At 39.5% G+C, this 13,028-nt stretch overlaps 1 protein-coding gene across 1 annotated transcript in view; it reads right to left on the bottom strand.

The window, feature by feature from the left end:
* Positions 1–13,028, bottom strand: part of evi5l (ecotropic viral integration site 5 like) — a 90,528-nt gene that overhangs the window by 31,731 nt on the left and 45,769 nt on the right. The window contains exons 14-19 of the mRNA XM_079813029.1: positions 9,760–9,876; positions 9,374–9,514; positions 9,011–9,175; positions 4,284–4,430; positions 3,812–3,907; positions 2,618–2,713 (exon numbers count right to left, since the gene is read on the bottom strand). Of these exons, the coding sequence (XP_079669155.1) occupies positions 2,618–2,713; positions 3,812–3,907; positions 4,284–4,430; positions 9,011–9,175; positions 9,374–9,514; positions 9,760–9,876 (762 nt within the window). The remainder of the gene's footprint in view (positions 1–2,617; positions 2,714–3,811; positions 3,908–4,283; positions 4,431–9,010; positions 9,176–9,373; positions 9,515–9,759; positions 9,877–13,028) is intronic.

The following is a 13,028-nucleotide window of genomic DNA, read 5'->3' as shown; positions in this document are numbered from 1 at the left end:
AGGCATTAGTTCAACATAATACACATCTGATGGACTAAAATAGCTTCAATGTTCAAACTGGCAGGCCTTAAAACACATACAAATGACAAAGCTTTGTGAGGACGCAAGTGAACGTGTTCTGGCTTCAGGGCTTGCACGCGGCGTCTCTGTGTGTATCAGCGCATATAAGAACGGCGATTAACTTGCGTGTATAAACTGTGTAAAACATGCAATTACCATAGTAATTCGGAGCATCTATAAACAAAGATAACTGCTCCTGAGTCCTGTATCTTTCCGTGTGCCTGCAAACTGCACACATTACTAAAACCGAAATAACCGACATGGGAAAATTACATTGGTTAGTTAGAGGTTCTAAATTTCAGTTTCGATTAATCGTCCAGCCCTACTTAATACATCCTAATCTTGAGTAAAATAAGCAAGCTGACATTCAGTAAAATATATATCTTTCATTTAGAATACATACAAATGTCATTTACGTCTTTTAGTTTGTCAAGAGATTTAAAACACCGTTTTTGAAGAGTGCGCATGTGAGTACGTGCTCTAGTATGTACGAACGAGCTTATGATTGAATCTGGAAATAAAGGAAAATAACTGAGAAAAATAAGAATTAGTCCTCAGATGCCATGTCTGTAATTTATAGCAAAAAATCTAGCATGAATTCGATCTCAAAATAATTAAATAAAAATAAGTTAATACTCCACCACCTGCGTGACATCATTAACCAACATGGTTGAACGACAGATTTGCGAGGGAATTGTATTATTGTTTTCGGGAAACAGTCATGACTAGCTAGTTGATTTCTTCATCGATGCATCGTACTATGTTAGTTAAGCAGCAAGTTACATTGTTGTACGGGAAAAGCACCCTGGTTAGGTAGGCAGGTTTTTTGCATTCACTTTTATTTCCTGTCGTTGTGCAGGCTCTTTTATTGTAGGTTATATGACAGTGTAACAGCTCAATAACACCTTTTATTTAAAGGTTTAATGTAGGCCATATAGTAGTCCATTCCAAGAAGGATCAATGTCAAAAATGTGATGTGCAGTCAAATGTCTCGGTGTGTTGTTTATACCAGTGTTCTCACCGATATGCTAGTTGTGCCAAAAAAACAGCACCCCCAAACTAAAACATCTTCCCGTGCCTCTTTTAATTAAATAGCCTACATTTAAAAAATATATACAATATAAACAAGGCTCAAACATGCATGTTTAGGCAAGTTTATTTTAGTACTTCCATCAGTGAAACAACATAGCTACTAGGCTACAGCCTGTAAAACATCGAAATAAATATAAGTAAATAATTGTAATATAAATAATATAAGTTAAATATTAGTTAAAAAATATTTCCCCACAGAGGTGCGTCATATGCCGCTTGCGCTGAAAGGGATGTGGGACACACACAGGAAAGAGAGCATCGCTTTTCTAATATAATGATGTTCAAACTGACACTTGTAGCAAAAGGTGTGAAGAACGAAATTATCTTCCGCTTTCTACTTTTACCACAGTAATGATGCAAAAATTATGCAAATATAGCCTACTCCTAATTAAAAGCAAACAAAAGGAATAAACGTTTAATCCCCTGTATGAGATCAAATTAAGATTTGGGAAAATAAATAAGAGATTCCATGTCCAGTAGAATAAAATGGAGTAAGCCTATTGTTAAATTCGTGGAAAATTGGGTGACCAGATCACAAAACGCAAAGCTTAAATTTGGCTCACCTCACAAAGCCTTTCTCTCGTTCGGCATGAATCCATATGTTTCCATGGCTGCGATTAACATGTAATTGCAAAACTATTATTTATTTTGTAAATAAAGCTTTGTGCTTAACCCGTGTCATAATATTCACGTAAAACAGCGCTCAAATACCAAAAAAACCAAAATCACTGCTACTCACCGCCGGTGCTACCCACGTTAGCTGAATATTTTATTATATATGTTTAGTAAGCAGGATTTGATGGCCGCATTCCTACAATTATAAAATGCGATTCAATGTGGAAGTAATCCAAGTATTCAGAATACGTTACTCAGATTGAGTAACGTAACGGAATGTTACAAATTACATTTTGTATACACAAAAAAAGTAAAAGTATTTAAAAAGTTTTAAAAGTATCCTTCCCAACACTGATCGTACTATACATCATATACATAATTAATCCGCTATATTGCTACATGTACCCAATTTTTCAACAGAAAAATATAGGAATAACCTGGCTTCTCTTGAGACTCCCCTGCTTCAGAGCGGTTATGGTAAATGATATCCTAAAGCCCACCTGCGCGTTGACGTGATTGGTTACAAGGTAGTTTGCGACATAAGAAACACAGGTGTAAGTCTTTTTCACTGCAGTTTTAAGGATAAAATACTCAGCAATTGTAATGAATTTGCACACTGTTTGTCTTAAAGTATATTAAAAACTACATTAAAAACTTTAAGAAAAGGAGAAACCAGGTTTGTGTAGTATTTAGGGATCATGGTACTTTTTACCAACAGTAATGTGGGTTTTAAACGCTATGGATTTTTTTCTGATCACAGATTACGATGCAAGTGCAAAGATTGTGACAGATAGCAGCTGAACTTGCATACTAGTGCATGTATGCATGTGTTTGTTTGTGAAAGCATCACCTCACTCTTGAGTTCAGCGATCTGTTGCCTCAGTTGAGTTATATACTGTTTGGAGTCTGAGTGATTCAGCTGGCCTTGGATCAGTCCTTCCTCTTTCTGTAGGCAATACATACACACACATTTACACTTGATTATACTGTGTATATATCAATATATACACGGAAAACAGACCAATATGTAACACATACTTAGTGGTCTATCAATATCGAGAGAGCTTTATCTATAGAGCAATAACCAATGTAATCCTGATATTTGCATTAAACAATTCAATGACATGTAAACAACATTGATAACTTATTGCTAATATTTACTCAAAATTCGCAAAAAAAAATGCATTATACCAACTGCAGGGCTTGACAGTACGAGCATTTCACTCGTTTCAAAGCCTGAACGTGACGCTGTTGTATGTTCGACAGGCTCGCACAACAGTTCACAATCAATGAATAGCTCACATTTATGTCAACCGATTGCTTATGAGCTAATGCTGATAAATTATGAAAATGTTTACTTCACGGTGTTTATATAGTAACATGTTGTATACGGTTGTAAGAATGCATATTTTGTCTCCCTCATTTGAATTTGAATGAGCAGCCTGCAATAATAAAGCATATACATTTCAAAATAAGAGTCCTGTGTATCTCGGTCAAATTCCATCCCGGAAGGAAAGACTAAGAACATTATTTGACACATATTATTAAATATATAGATTTTACTAGCATTAATGTTTTTAAAGTTAACAAAAACTAAAACTATAAAAAAAAAAAATCATTGCTTGAAATATAAAATATTAAAAACTTTTCATTTAGTTGAAATTAGCCTGATGTACCAAACTAAAACTGAAATAAACATTCATTAAAAACTATACACACATTTTTAAAAACAACAAAATTACTTTAAACTAACATTTAAATGAAAGCAGAAAATATAATTCAAACTATTAATAAAAACTATAATTGTATCTCAGTAATGCCAAAATAACACTAGTATGAATAACACTAATATTAATAAAAGTCAGAAATAGTTAGTTGCTCCCTTAAAGTTTCTTAATGCACAGGTGCCCCTTGGGAAAAAAGTAAGTGTCAAGCCCTGCCAACTGTCAAGGTTATTTTACAGAAGAGAAATACAACTTATTTTAAATAGCCAAGTAGACACCGTTATCGCACATATGTTGTAATGTAGGCCTGTATTTCTCACCTGTATTTCTAGATCGGCTATCTTTTGTCGGAGTTCAGCCATAGCGGCCATGCTGTCTGCTTCTCTTAGACGCACTGCCATCACCTCTTCTTTGCTCTAAAAGAAAGACAGCTGAATTATTTCTAGCGATCAAAACCATTTCTAAAAAAACAAAACAATCTACATTCTAATTAATGCATTAATCTATAAATGTAATTTTGGTTGTAGTCTACCTACTGTATGTCTATTTACTAGGAATGCACTGGAATGCATACTGATAAGGTGATAATTATTTAATTTTAGGGTTGATGACCGATAAATGACATGTATTAAAATTCTATACTATTATGTCTAAATAAATAAATAATAAAACATTAAAAATGTCTCATGTTTGGCAATAACCGACATGGCACTGATTTATTGCACATCCCATTTAAGATTTATCTAATTGAATCTGTCCTTCCTGAATTGTATGACTGTGAATGCACTGTACCTTGCAGTCAGACTCGGCCTGCTTTCTCTTCATTTCGTTGAGCTGGCTTTGTAGTGTTTTGTTGTGAGAGAGAGCATTCTGCAGTCTCTCCTGCAGGCTGGCACTCTCTTGCTCATGTCTGCCAACTAGTTTACAGTTGATCTGGTTCTAAGGAGACAAGGAGGTTATGCAAGTTTGTTTGGTTGCTAAACTATCTCTTAAACTACCTTTTGATCAGCTGGGTATCGATATAGTTGAGCCATTAAAGAGGATTTAGGCAGGGAACCATTATATGTTGGTCATTACTAGGGGTACTGAAACCCTATAACCGGTATGTAACCAGACCGAATCAGAATGCAGATTTTGGTGCCTCATTTCGGTGCCACTTAAATTCAAGCGTGCTTTCGCGCTTTGGCTGGCGCCAAGCCAGAGACAGATGCGCTCAGCGCTCATCACAGCTATTCAGTGTTTTCAACCACATAATATTTATTTTAGGTTTCAGACATTTAAATGCACTTAAGTACTAGCAAAAAATACACACTGATGTCTATGGAAGCGGCAATTACAATCCTTTCAGACAGTTATAATTTGACTACATGTTTAATTTACATCAGATACACATTATATAGTTAATTATATAGTTTACTCTATTCTTCTCCCAGTTCATCGGCATGTATTTCGTGGACGAGGATGAATTTATGTGATGTAAATCCGATAGATCCGATTCTCTGAGGCTCAAACTAACATGGCGGCGCCGATCGCGCAGTATAGATCAACTAACACACATTCACTCACACATATTTGAAAATCAGAATATCAGATAGTTCATGACATAGTTAACAAGTTTATGAATATTTTGAATAAAAAAGAAAAAACGAAATAAAACCGATACAGCTGTCATAGCACTATTGCGGCTGCTGTGTCATGTAAGCATGATGCGTCACCATGGAAACAATAAGGCAATGCATTCTAAAATATTTAGCCAGCGAATATGGTCATATTTCAAAATAAAGCAGAACCTTGAAGCTGGTTTGTAGCATACCAAGAATACCGACTACTTTCTGTTATTAGTACTGTAAATGTTATTTAGTGTTAAATTAGTCCTATTGTAATTGGGTTAGGTGGCTTAGGTTTTACTCTGAATTTGTGAAGTAAATGTGAAGTGTTTTGTATCTATTTATATTTACATATTTAAGTATACTTTAAACTTTTAATAAATTGTTCAATTTTAAGTATTTTACATTATTTTTTTTCAATAAAAAGCCATTCTTTAATGTCATCCACTGTTGTTTTGTGGCTTTTTTTTTTCTTTAAGTATAGGTTCAGGCACCGTTTAGGCACCGGCACCATTTTAAAAGTATCGGTTTGGCACCGGTATCGAAAAAAACCCTAACGATACCCAACCCTAGGCATTACAGACTATGCCACAAAAAGTCCTGCAGTTTTCCCCCACAAATCCATCAAGGCAGAGAAGTAGCTTACTCCCTTATACAACTGTTCTCTAGAGTAGGTTTTCCTTAAATTGTAGTTACAGGCCAAGAATCTAACGTTATGTCTGGACCATCCCATATCACCCACAGACTGACAGGTTAACAGAGTGCTTCAATCAAACTTTGAAACAAATGCTTCGTAAGTTTGTCTAAGACAAAAGTGATGATTGGGATCAGTGCCGCAACTGGATTTTCTCCATTTGAATTATTATATGTATGGGAAATGTGGGGACCGCTGATGCTACCGAAAGACATGTGGAATGGGGAACGAGACAGTGTAAGTTCTACTAATGTTACTGACTATGTTGTTCAGATGCATGAGAAGCTGGAAGGCATGAGTACATTGGGCCAGGAACATATGGGAGAGCCACAAAAATGGCAAAAGACATGGTATGACCAGTAAGTCAAAGCAAGGAGCTTCAAGCCAGGCACTCAGGTACTGGTGATGTTGCCCACTGATGCGAACAAGTTGACTGCCAAATGGCATTGTCCCCTTGGAGTGTTGATAAAGCTAGGACCTGTTACATATGAAGTTGAGACTTCTGGTCAGAAGCGTTCGAAATGGACTTTACATTTTAACTTACTCAAATTGTGGTTTGTCAAACACAGGGATGCAGCAGGGGTGTTCCTAAATCGGAAGGTAGGAGATAAGGAAGAGATGGAGGTCCAGTATCAACTGTTTTAGCTAGTCTGTCTCTGAGTCACTTGTCTCAAATTCAGCAGAGACTGTGTGTTTTCCAGAAGAGACCAGGACATAGGCCTACCAATTCAGTTGAGCATGACATTGTGCTCAGAGAAGGAGCTTGCACAAAATGTATAAGCTATTGGATACCCGAGCGCCTCTTGGAAGCTTTGCGCAAGGACTTAGATGAAATGTTAGCCATGAACATCATGGAACCATCAAAAAATAAGAGGTGTAGCCCAGTTGTTTTGGTGCCCAAAAAAGAAGGCAGTATATATTTCTGCATTGACGTTAGATATCTTAACTCATTGGCAAAGTTTGATTCTTATCTGACCCCAAGAATCGTTGAACGTTTGGGTAAAGCCAACTATTTAACCACTACTGATTTATCTAATGGTTTATTGACAGGTCCCGTTAAATGCAAGGTCCCGGGAGCTGACTGCATTCCGAAACCCCTTGGGGTCTCTACCATTTTTGTAAGACTCCCTTTGGCCTTCATCGCGGCTCATCGATCAGGTGCTAGGTGGTTTGAATACATTTACAGCTGCTTACTTAGATGACATTGTCGTTTACAATTCGACTTGGGAAGAACACCTACAACATCTGGAGGTGGTTATTGACTATATTAGATCAGTTGGGCTCACCATCAATCCTTCCAAGTGTGCCACTGCAAAAGCAGAAACTGAGTATTTGGGGTATGTGTTCAGCAATGGGGTTAATAAAACCTCAAGTTCAAAGAATCCAGGTGATACAGAACTGCCACCTGCCAGACAAAGTCTCAAATAAGATCCATTCTTGGAATGGCGAATTGGTACAGGAGATTTGTGCCTAATTTCTCAGTGAGGGCAACTGTCCATACAGATTTGACTTGGAAAAACTGTCAGAACCAGATTTGATGGACAGAGGAGGTGCAGCAGGCCTTTCGGGATATTCAGGATACTCTGGCCAGTTTTATGCTGTCCTGATTTTGATAAACCTTTTATACTGCAATATCTGACACATCAGATATTGGAGTAGGAGCTGTTCTTCTCCAGGGGACGCAAAAGCCTACATTAGTCGTTCAGTTGTTCACCAGAGAGGTTCGGTTGTATATATATATATATATATTAGTGCTGTGAATCGATTAAACATTTTTTAACTAATTAATCACATTTTTTTCTGTAATTAATCATGATCAAATCCCAATTTAAAAAACATTGGAATTTTTAATATTTTGATATTGTTATAATTTCAGTTACTCTCCAAATTAATGAAGAAACAATTCAAAGACTAATTGAAATATTTGTTGTAATGTCATCTTTTTATGAATGAAGGCCGGTATCACTGATACTAATGTCTCTATGAAACATTAATGACTTTACATTACAGTATAACTGAAAGCTACCAATTTCAGCATTTATTAGGCTTTAAAAAATAACTTTTAATTTAAAACAATCTTTACATAAAGCCATTATAATAATTATATATAATTATATTTACCCATGGCCTTCCCTGTTAGACATAGCCTATACAGAAATTGAATAAAGTTATCAACACCTTTCTTAACTGCATAAATAATAAATGAAATATAGATTAATCATCATTAAAGCTACAATTTTCTCTGTTCCCGTTGTTCTTTGATGAACATTAATGACAGGCATCATCAGTGCTGCTGTCACATTAAGATCTGCCGTTGCCAAACATGACGCGGATCTGACGCGCCGTCCCGCGCATCTCATTTTCTCACAAGTTCATTTAAGATGTTATTTAACTCATTTAAGACTCCTAATATGAGAATACTCGACAAAACTGCCATTTTGGCAAAATTGTCTTTGTTGTTGTTATTGTTTGTTCAAGAGCAAAAGAGAACTCGATGTGTGCACGAGACTGGTGCGTGTGTGTGTGTGTCGGGGTGTCCCTCGATTAGCTCCCTAGCTTCCTAGGTGGTGAATCAGTATATCGTGTACATGAATGTGGGCGACTCCCTGATCAGTGCCCTGACTACTGAACTAGGGAGCGGATTGAGACACACCCACACAGACAGGACATACTGCGCGTTCTCTTCTGTCTTGTCGCACTTAGAGTGTTTAAAAGCATTTACATGAATAAGAGCGTGATCATATAATGTAACGCTGGTCAAAAATGGATATAAAAATGGACGCTGCATTAATTGCGTAAAATATTTTTAATGCATTAAACTGAAAAAATTAATTGCCCATGTTAACGCGTTAATTTTCCCAGCACTATATATATATATATATATATATATACATATATATATATATATATACATATATATATATATACATATATATATATATACATATATACATATATATATATATATATATATATATACATATATATATATATACATATATACATATATATATATATATATATATATATATACATATATATATATATACATATATACATATATATATATATATATATATATATATATATATATATATATATATATATATATATATATATATATATATATATATATATAGTCAAAATCTTGACAAATTATAAAAATATATCACTTATACTAAAATAACACTGACATGGACAGGCATTGTTGTTCTAACCTGGCTCTCCAACTGCAGGTTTTTAAGTTTGACCTCTTTGAGTTCAGCCTGACCCTGAGCCTCTCGCAGTCTCAAACTCATCAGTTTATCCTGCAGCTCATTCAACGCATTCTTCTTAGGAGACTCCTTCCAATGGCCTCCTCCTCCTCCACGAGACGTATGATTCTGTCATAAATAAATTAGGTTAGCAAAGAATTAGATTTGATTAGATTCATACTTTTTAAAATGTCAAAACAATCAACAAATGAAAATGACAATGCCGTAAAAAAAACAAAAAATCTGAATTTTGTAGAGTTTAGACCAATTGTGTAAAGATCAGTAAAGTTGTGTAGAGTTCAGTAGGGTTGTATAGAGATTCTGCACCTGCCAGCAGTGGTTGAGGTCAGTAACGGCCTCTTGCATCTCTCTGAAGGAACGTAGGGTCTCCTGCTCTCTCAGTTTCACCAGCTTCAGCTCCTCTTGCAGCTGAGCTACATTAATTTCATCAGGCAGAGAGTTGTTCCTCTACAATATACAAACAATATTCCATTAAGTTTTATACTTCAGTAACATTTAGTACTAAAAGCAGTGATAGAACAGTTTTTTTCATGTAAGTCAAAATAATTTCACTTTTTCATAATTTGCGTGTGCACAAGCCGTATCAGCCATATCATCGCCACTGATGATCTAATCATCCCCACTGGAGCAGAAGCATCTTTCCAATTCATACTTGAAAATTCTGACTAAAAAGTCAAAAGACATGCACACACCTTTTCCAGATCGAGAACTTTGTCCTGCATTTCTTTCAGAGCACCGAGTAGTTCTGCCTCCTGTAGACGAGACTGTTCCAACTGAGTCTGCAGCTCACTCACAAACTCCTCTGTATACTACAGACAGAAAGACAAAATGGATTGAAACACTGATGAGTGCAGAGTGGCTGCCATTACATCAGAGTATATGAGATATAAGGATTTTGAACACAACAACATTAAAGGATTAGTTCACTTTTAAATAAACTTTTGCTTAAAATTTACTCACCCCATGTCATCCAAGATGTCCATGTCTTTCTTTCTGCAGTCAAAAAGAAATTAAGGTTTTGGATGAAAACATTCCAGGGTTTTTCTCCATATAATGGACTTCAATGGGCTTCAAATGGTTCAAGGTCCAAATGACAGTTTCAGTAGGGCTACAAAGGGCTTTAAACGATTGCTAACGATACCAGACGATGAATTAGGGTCTTATCTAGTGAAACGATCAGTTTCTGCGAGAAACCGAGCAGTTTTTATGCTATTATTTTACCTCTTAACAGACAAACGTGATTGTCTCTGAGCTCCGCCATAACATTCGCTAAGTGAGGTCAAAATACGAGCATGGTCATAGATGTATACGTAGAGTCCTCATTAGCGCCTGCATGGATCAGTAGAATGAGGCATCTACGATCGATAGATCTATGGCCACGTTCGTATTCGTATTTTGACCTTACTTAGCGGAAGTTATGGCAGAGCTCAGAGACAATCAGGTTTGTCTGTTAAGAGGTAAAATAATAGCATAAATACTTCTCGGTTTCTCACAGAAACTGATCGTTTCGCTAGATAAGACCCTCATTCATCGTTTGGTATCGTTTAAAGCCCTTTGAAGCTGCACTGAAACTGTCATTTGGACCTTGAACCGTTTGGTGCCCATTGAAGTCCATTATATGGAGAAAAACCCTGGAATGTTTTCATCCAAAACCTTAATTTCTTTTCGACTGCAGAAAGAAAGACATGGACATCTTGGATGACATGGGGGTGAGTAAATTATCAGCAAAAGTTTATTTAAAAGTGAACTAATCCTTTAAGCTTAACTGTACAAAAAGGGCATTTCTTTATTCCGTGCAAAAGAAGGGTTCTGAAAGTAAAAATCTCAATCATTTTATGCACAGATAAGATGATAAAACTTTTAAGACAGCTCTGACATCCCAAAAAAGTATCATCCATCCATCCATCCATCCATCCATCATCTTCCGCTTATCCGGGGCCGGGTCGCGGGGGCAACAGTCTAAGCAGAGACGCCCAGACTTCCCTCTCCCTAGCCACTTCCTCCAGCTCTTCCGGGGGAACCCCGAGGCGTTCCCAGGCCAGCCGGGAGACATAGTCCCTCCAGCGTGTCCTAGGTCTTCCCCGGGGCCTCCTCCCGGTGGGACGTGCCTGGAACACCCCCCTGGGAAGGCGTCCAGGAGGCATCCGAAATAGATGCCCGAGCCACCTCAGCTGGCTCCTCTCGATGTGGAGGAGCAGCGGCTCTACTCCGAGTTCCTCCCGAGTGACTGAGCTCCTCACCCTATCTCTAAGCGAGCGCCCAGCCACCCTACGGAGAAAGCTCATTTCGGCCGCCTGTATCCGGGATCTTGTCCTTTCGGTCATGACCCACAGCTCATGACCATAGGTGAGAGTAGGAACGTAGATTGACCGGTAAATCGAGAGCTTTGCCTTGCAGCTCAGCTCCTTCTTTACCACGACAGACCGGTACATCGACCGCATTACTGCAGAAGCTGCACCGATCTGTCTGTCAATCTCCCATTCCATCCTTCCCTCACTCGTGAACAAGACCCCAAGATACCTGAACTCCTCCACTTGAGGCAGGAACTCTCCACCCACCTGAAGAGGGCAAGCCACCCTTTTCCGACTGAGAACCATGGCCTCGGACTTGGAGGTGCTGATTCTCATCCCAGCCGCTTCACACTCGGCCGTAAACCGTCCCAGTGCACGCTGAAGGTTCTGGCTCGAGGAGGCCAACACGACAACATCATCCGCAAAAAGCAGTGATGAAATCGCGTGGTCCCCAAACCGGACACTCTCCGGCCCTTGGCTGCACCTAGAAATTCTGTCCATAAAAATTATGAACAGAACCGGTGACAAAGGGCAGCCCTACCGGAGTCCAACATGCACCGGGAACAAGTCTGACTTACTGGTGGCAATGCGGACCAAGCTCCTGCTCTGGTCGTACAGGGACCGAACAGCCCTAAGCAGGGGGCCGCCGACCCCATACTCCCAGAGCACCCTCCACAGGATGCCACGAGGAACACAGTCGAATGCCTTCTCCAAATCCACAAACCACATGTGGACTGGTTGGGCAAACTCCCATGAACCCCCCAGCACCCTGGAAAGGGTATATAGCTGGTCCAGTGTTCCACGACCGGGACGAAAACCACACTGTTCCTCCTGAATCCGAGGTTCCACTATCGGCCGAATTCTCCTCTCCAGTACCCTGGCATAGACTTTCCCGGGGAGGCTGAGAAATGTGATCCCCCTATAGTTGAAAAGAGGGACCACCACCCCGGTTTGCCAGTCCAGAGGTACTGTCCCCGACCGCCATGCGATGTTGCAGAGGCGTGTCAGCCAAGACAGCCCCACAACATCCAGAGACTTGAGGTACTCAGGGCGGATCTCATCCAACCCCGGTGCCTTGCCACTGAGGAGCTTTTTAACCACCTCGATGACTTCAGCCCGGGTGATGGACGAGTCCACCTCTGAGTCTCCAGCCACCGCTTCCTCAACGGAAGACATGTCGGTGGGATTGAGGAGATCCTCAAAGTATTCCTTCCACCGCCCGACGATATCCCCAGTTGAGGTCAACAGGTGCCCATCTCCACTGTAAACAGTGTTGGTAGGGCACTGCTTCTCCCTCCTGAGGCGTCGAACGGTTTGCCAGAATCTCTTCGAGGCCGACCGATAGTCTTTCTCCATGGCCTCACCAAACTCCTCCTAGGCCCGATTTTTTGCCTCCACGACTACCCGGGCTGCAGTCTGCTTGGCCTGCCGGTACCGGTCAGCTGCATCCGGAGTCCCACAAGCCATCCAGGCCCAATAGGACTCCTTCTTCAGCTTGACGGCCCCCCTTACTTCCGGTGTCCACCACCGGGTTAGGGGATTGCCGCCTCGACAGGCACCGGAGACCTTACGGCCACAGCTTTCCAGCACCCCTCCCAGAGACTCCAAGAGGGCCGAGTACTCCGCACTGCCATTTGGGCCGTAGGCACAAACGACAGTGAGAGACCTAT

Source organism: Gobio gobio, assembly GCF_949357685.1.
Source record: "Gobio gobio genome assembly, chromosome: 3".
NCBI classification, from domain to species: Eukaryota; Metazoa; Chordata; class Actinopteri; order Cypriniformes; family Gobionidae; genus Gobio; species Gobio gobio.
Note: the sequence above shows the minus strand (reverse complement) of the source record. Positions and strands in the feature narration are given on the sequence as shown.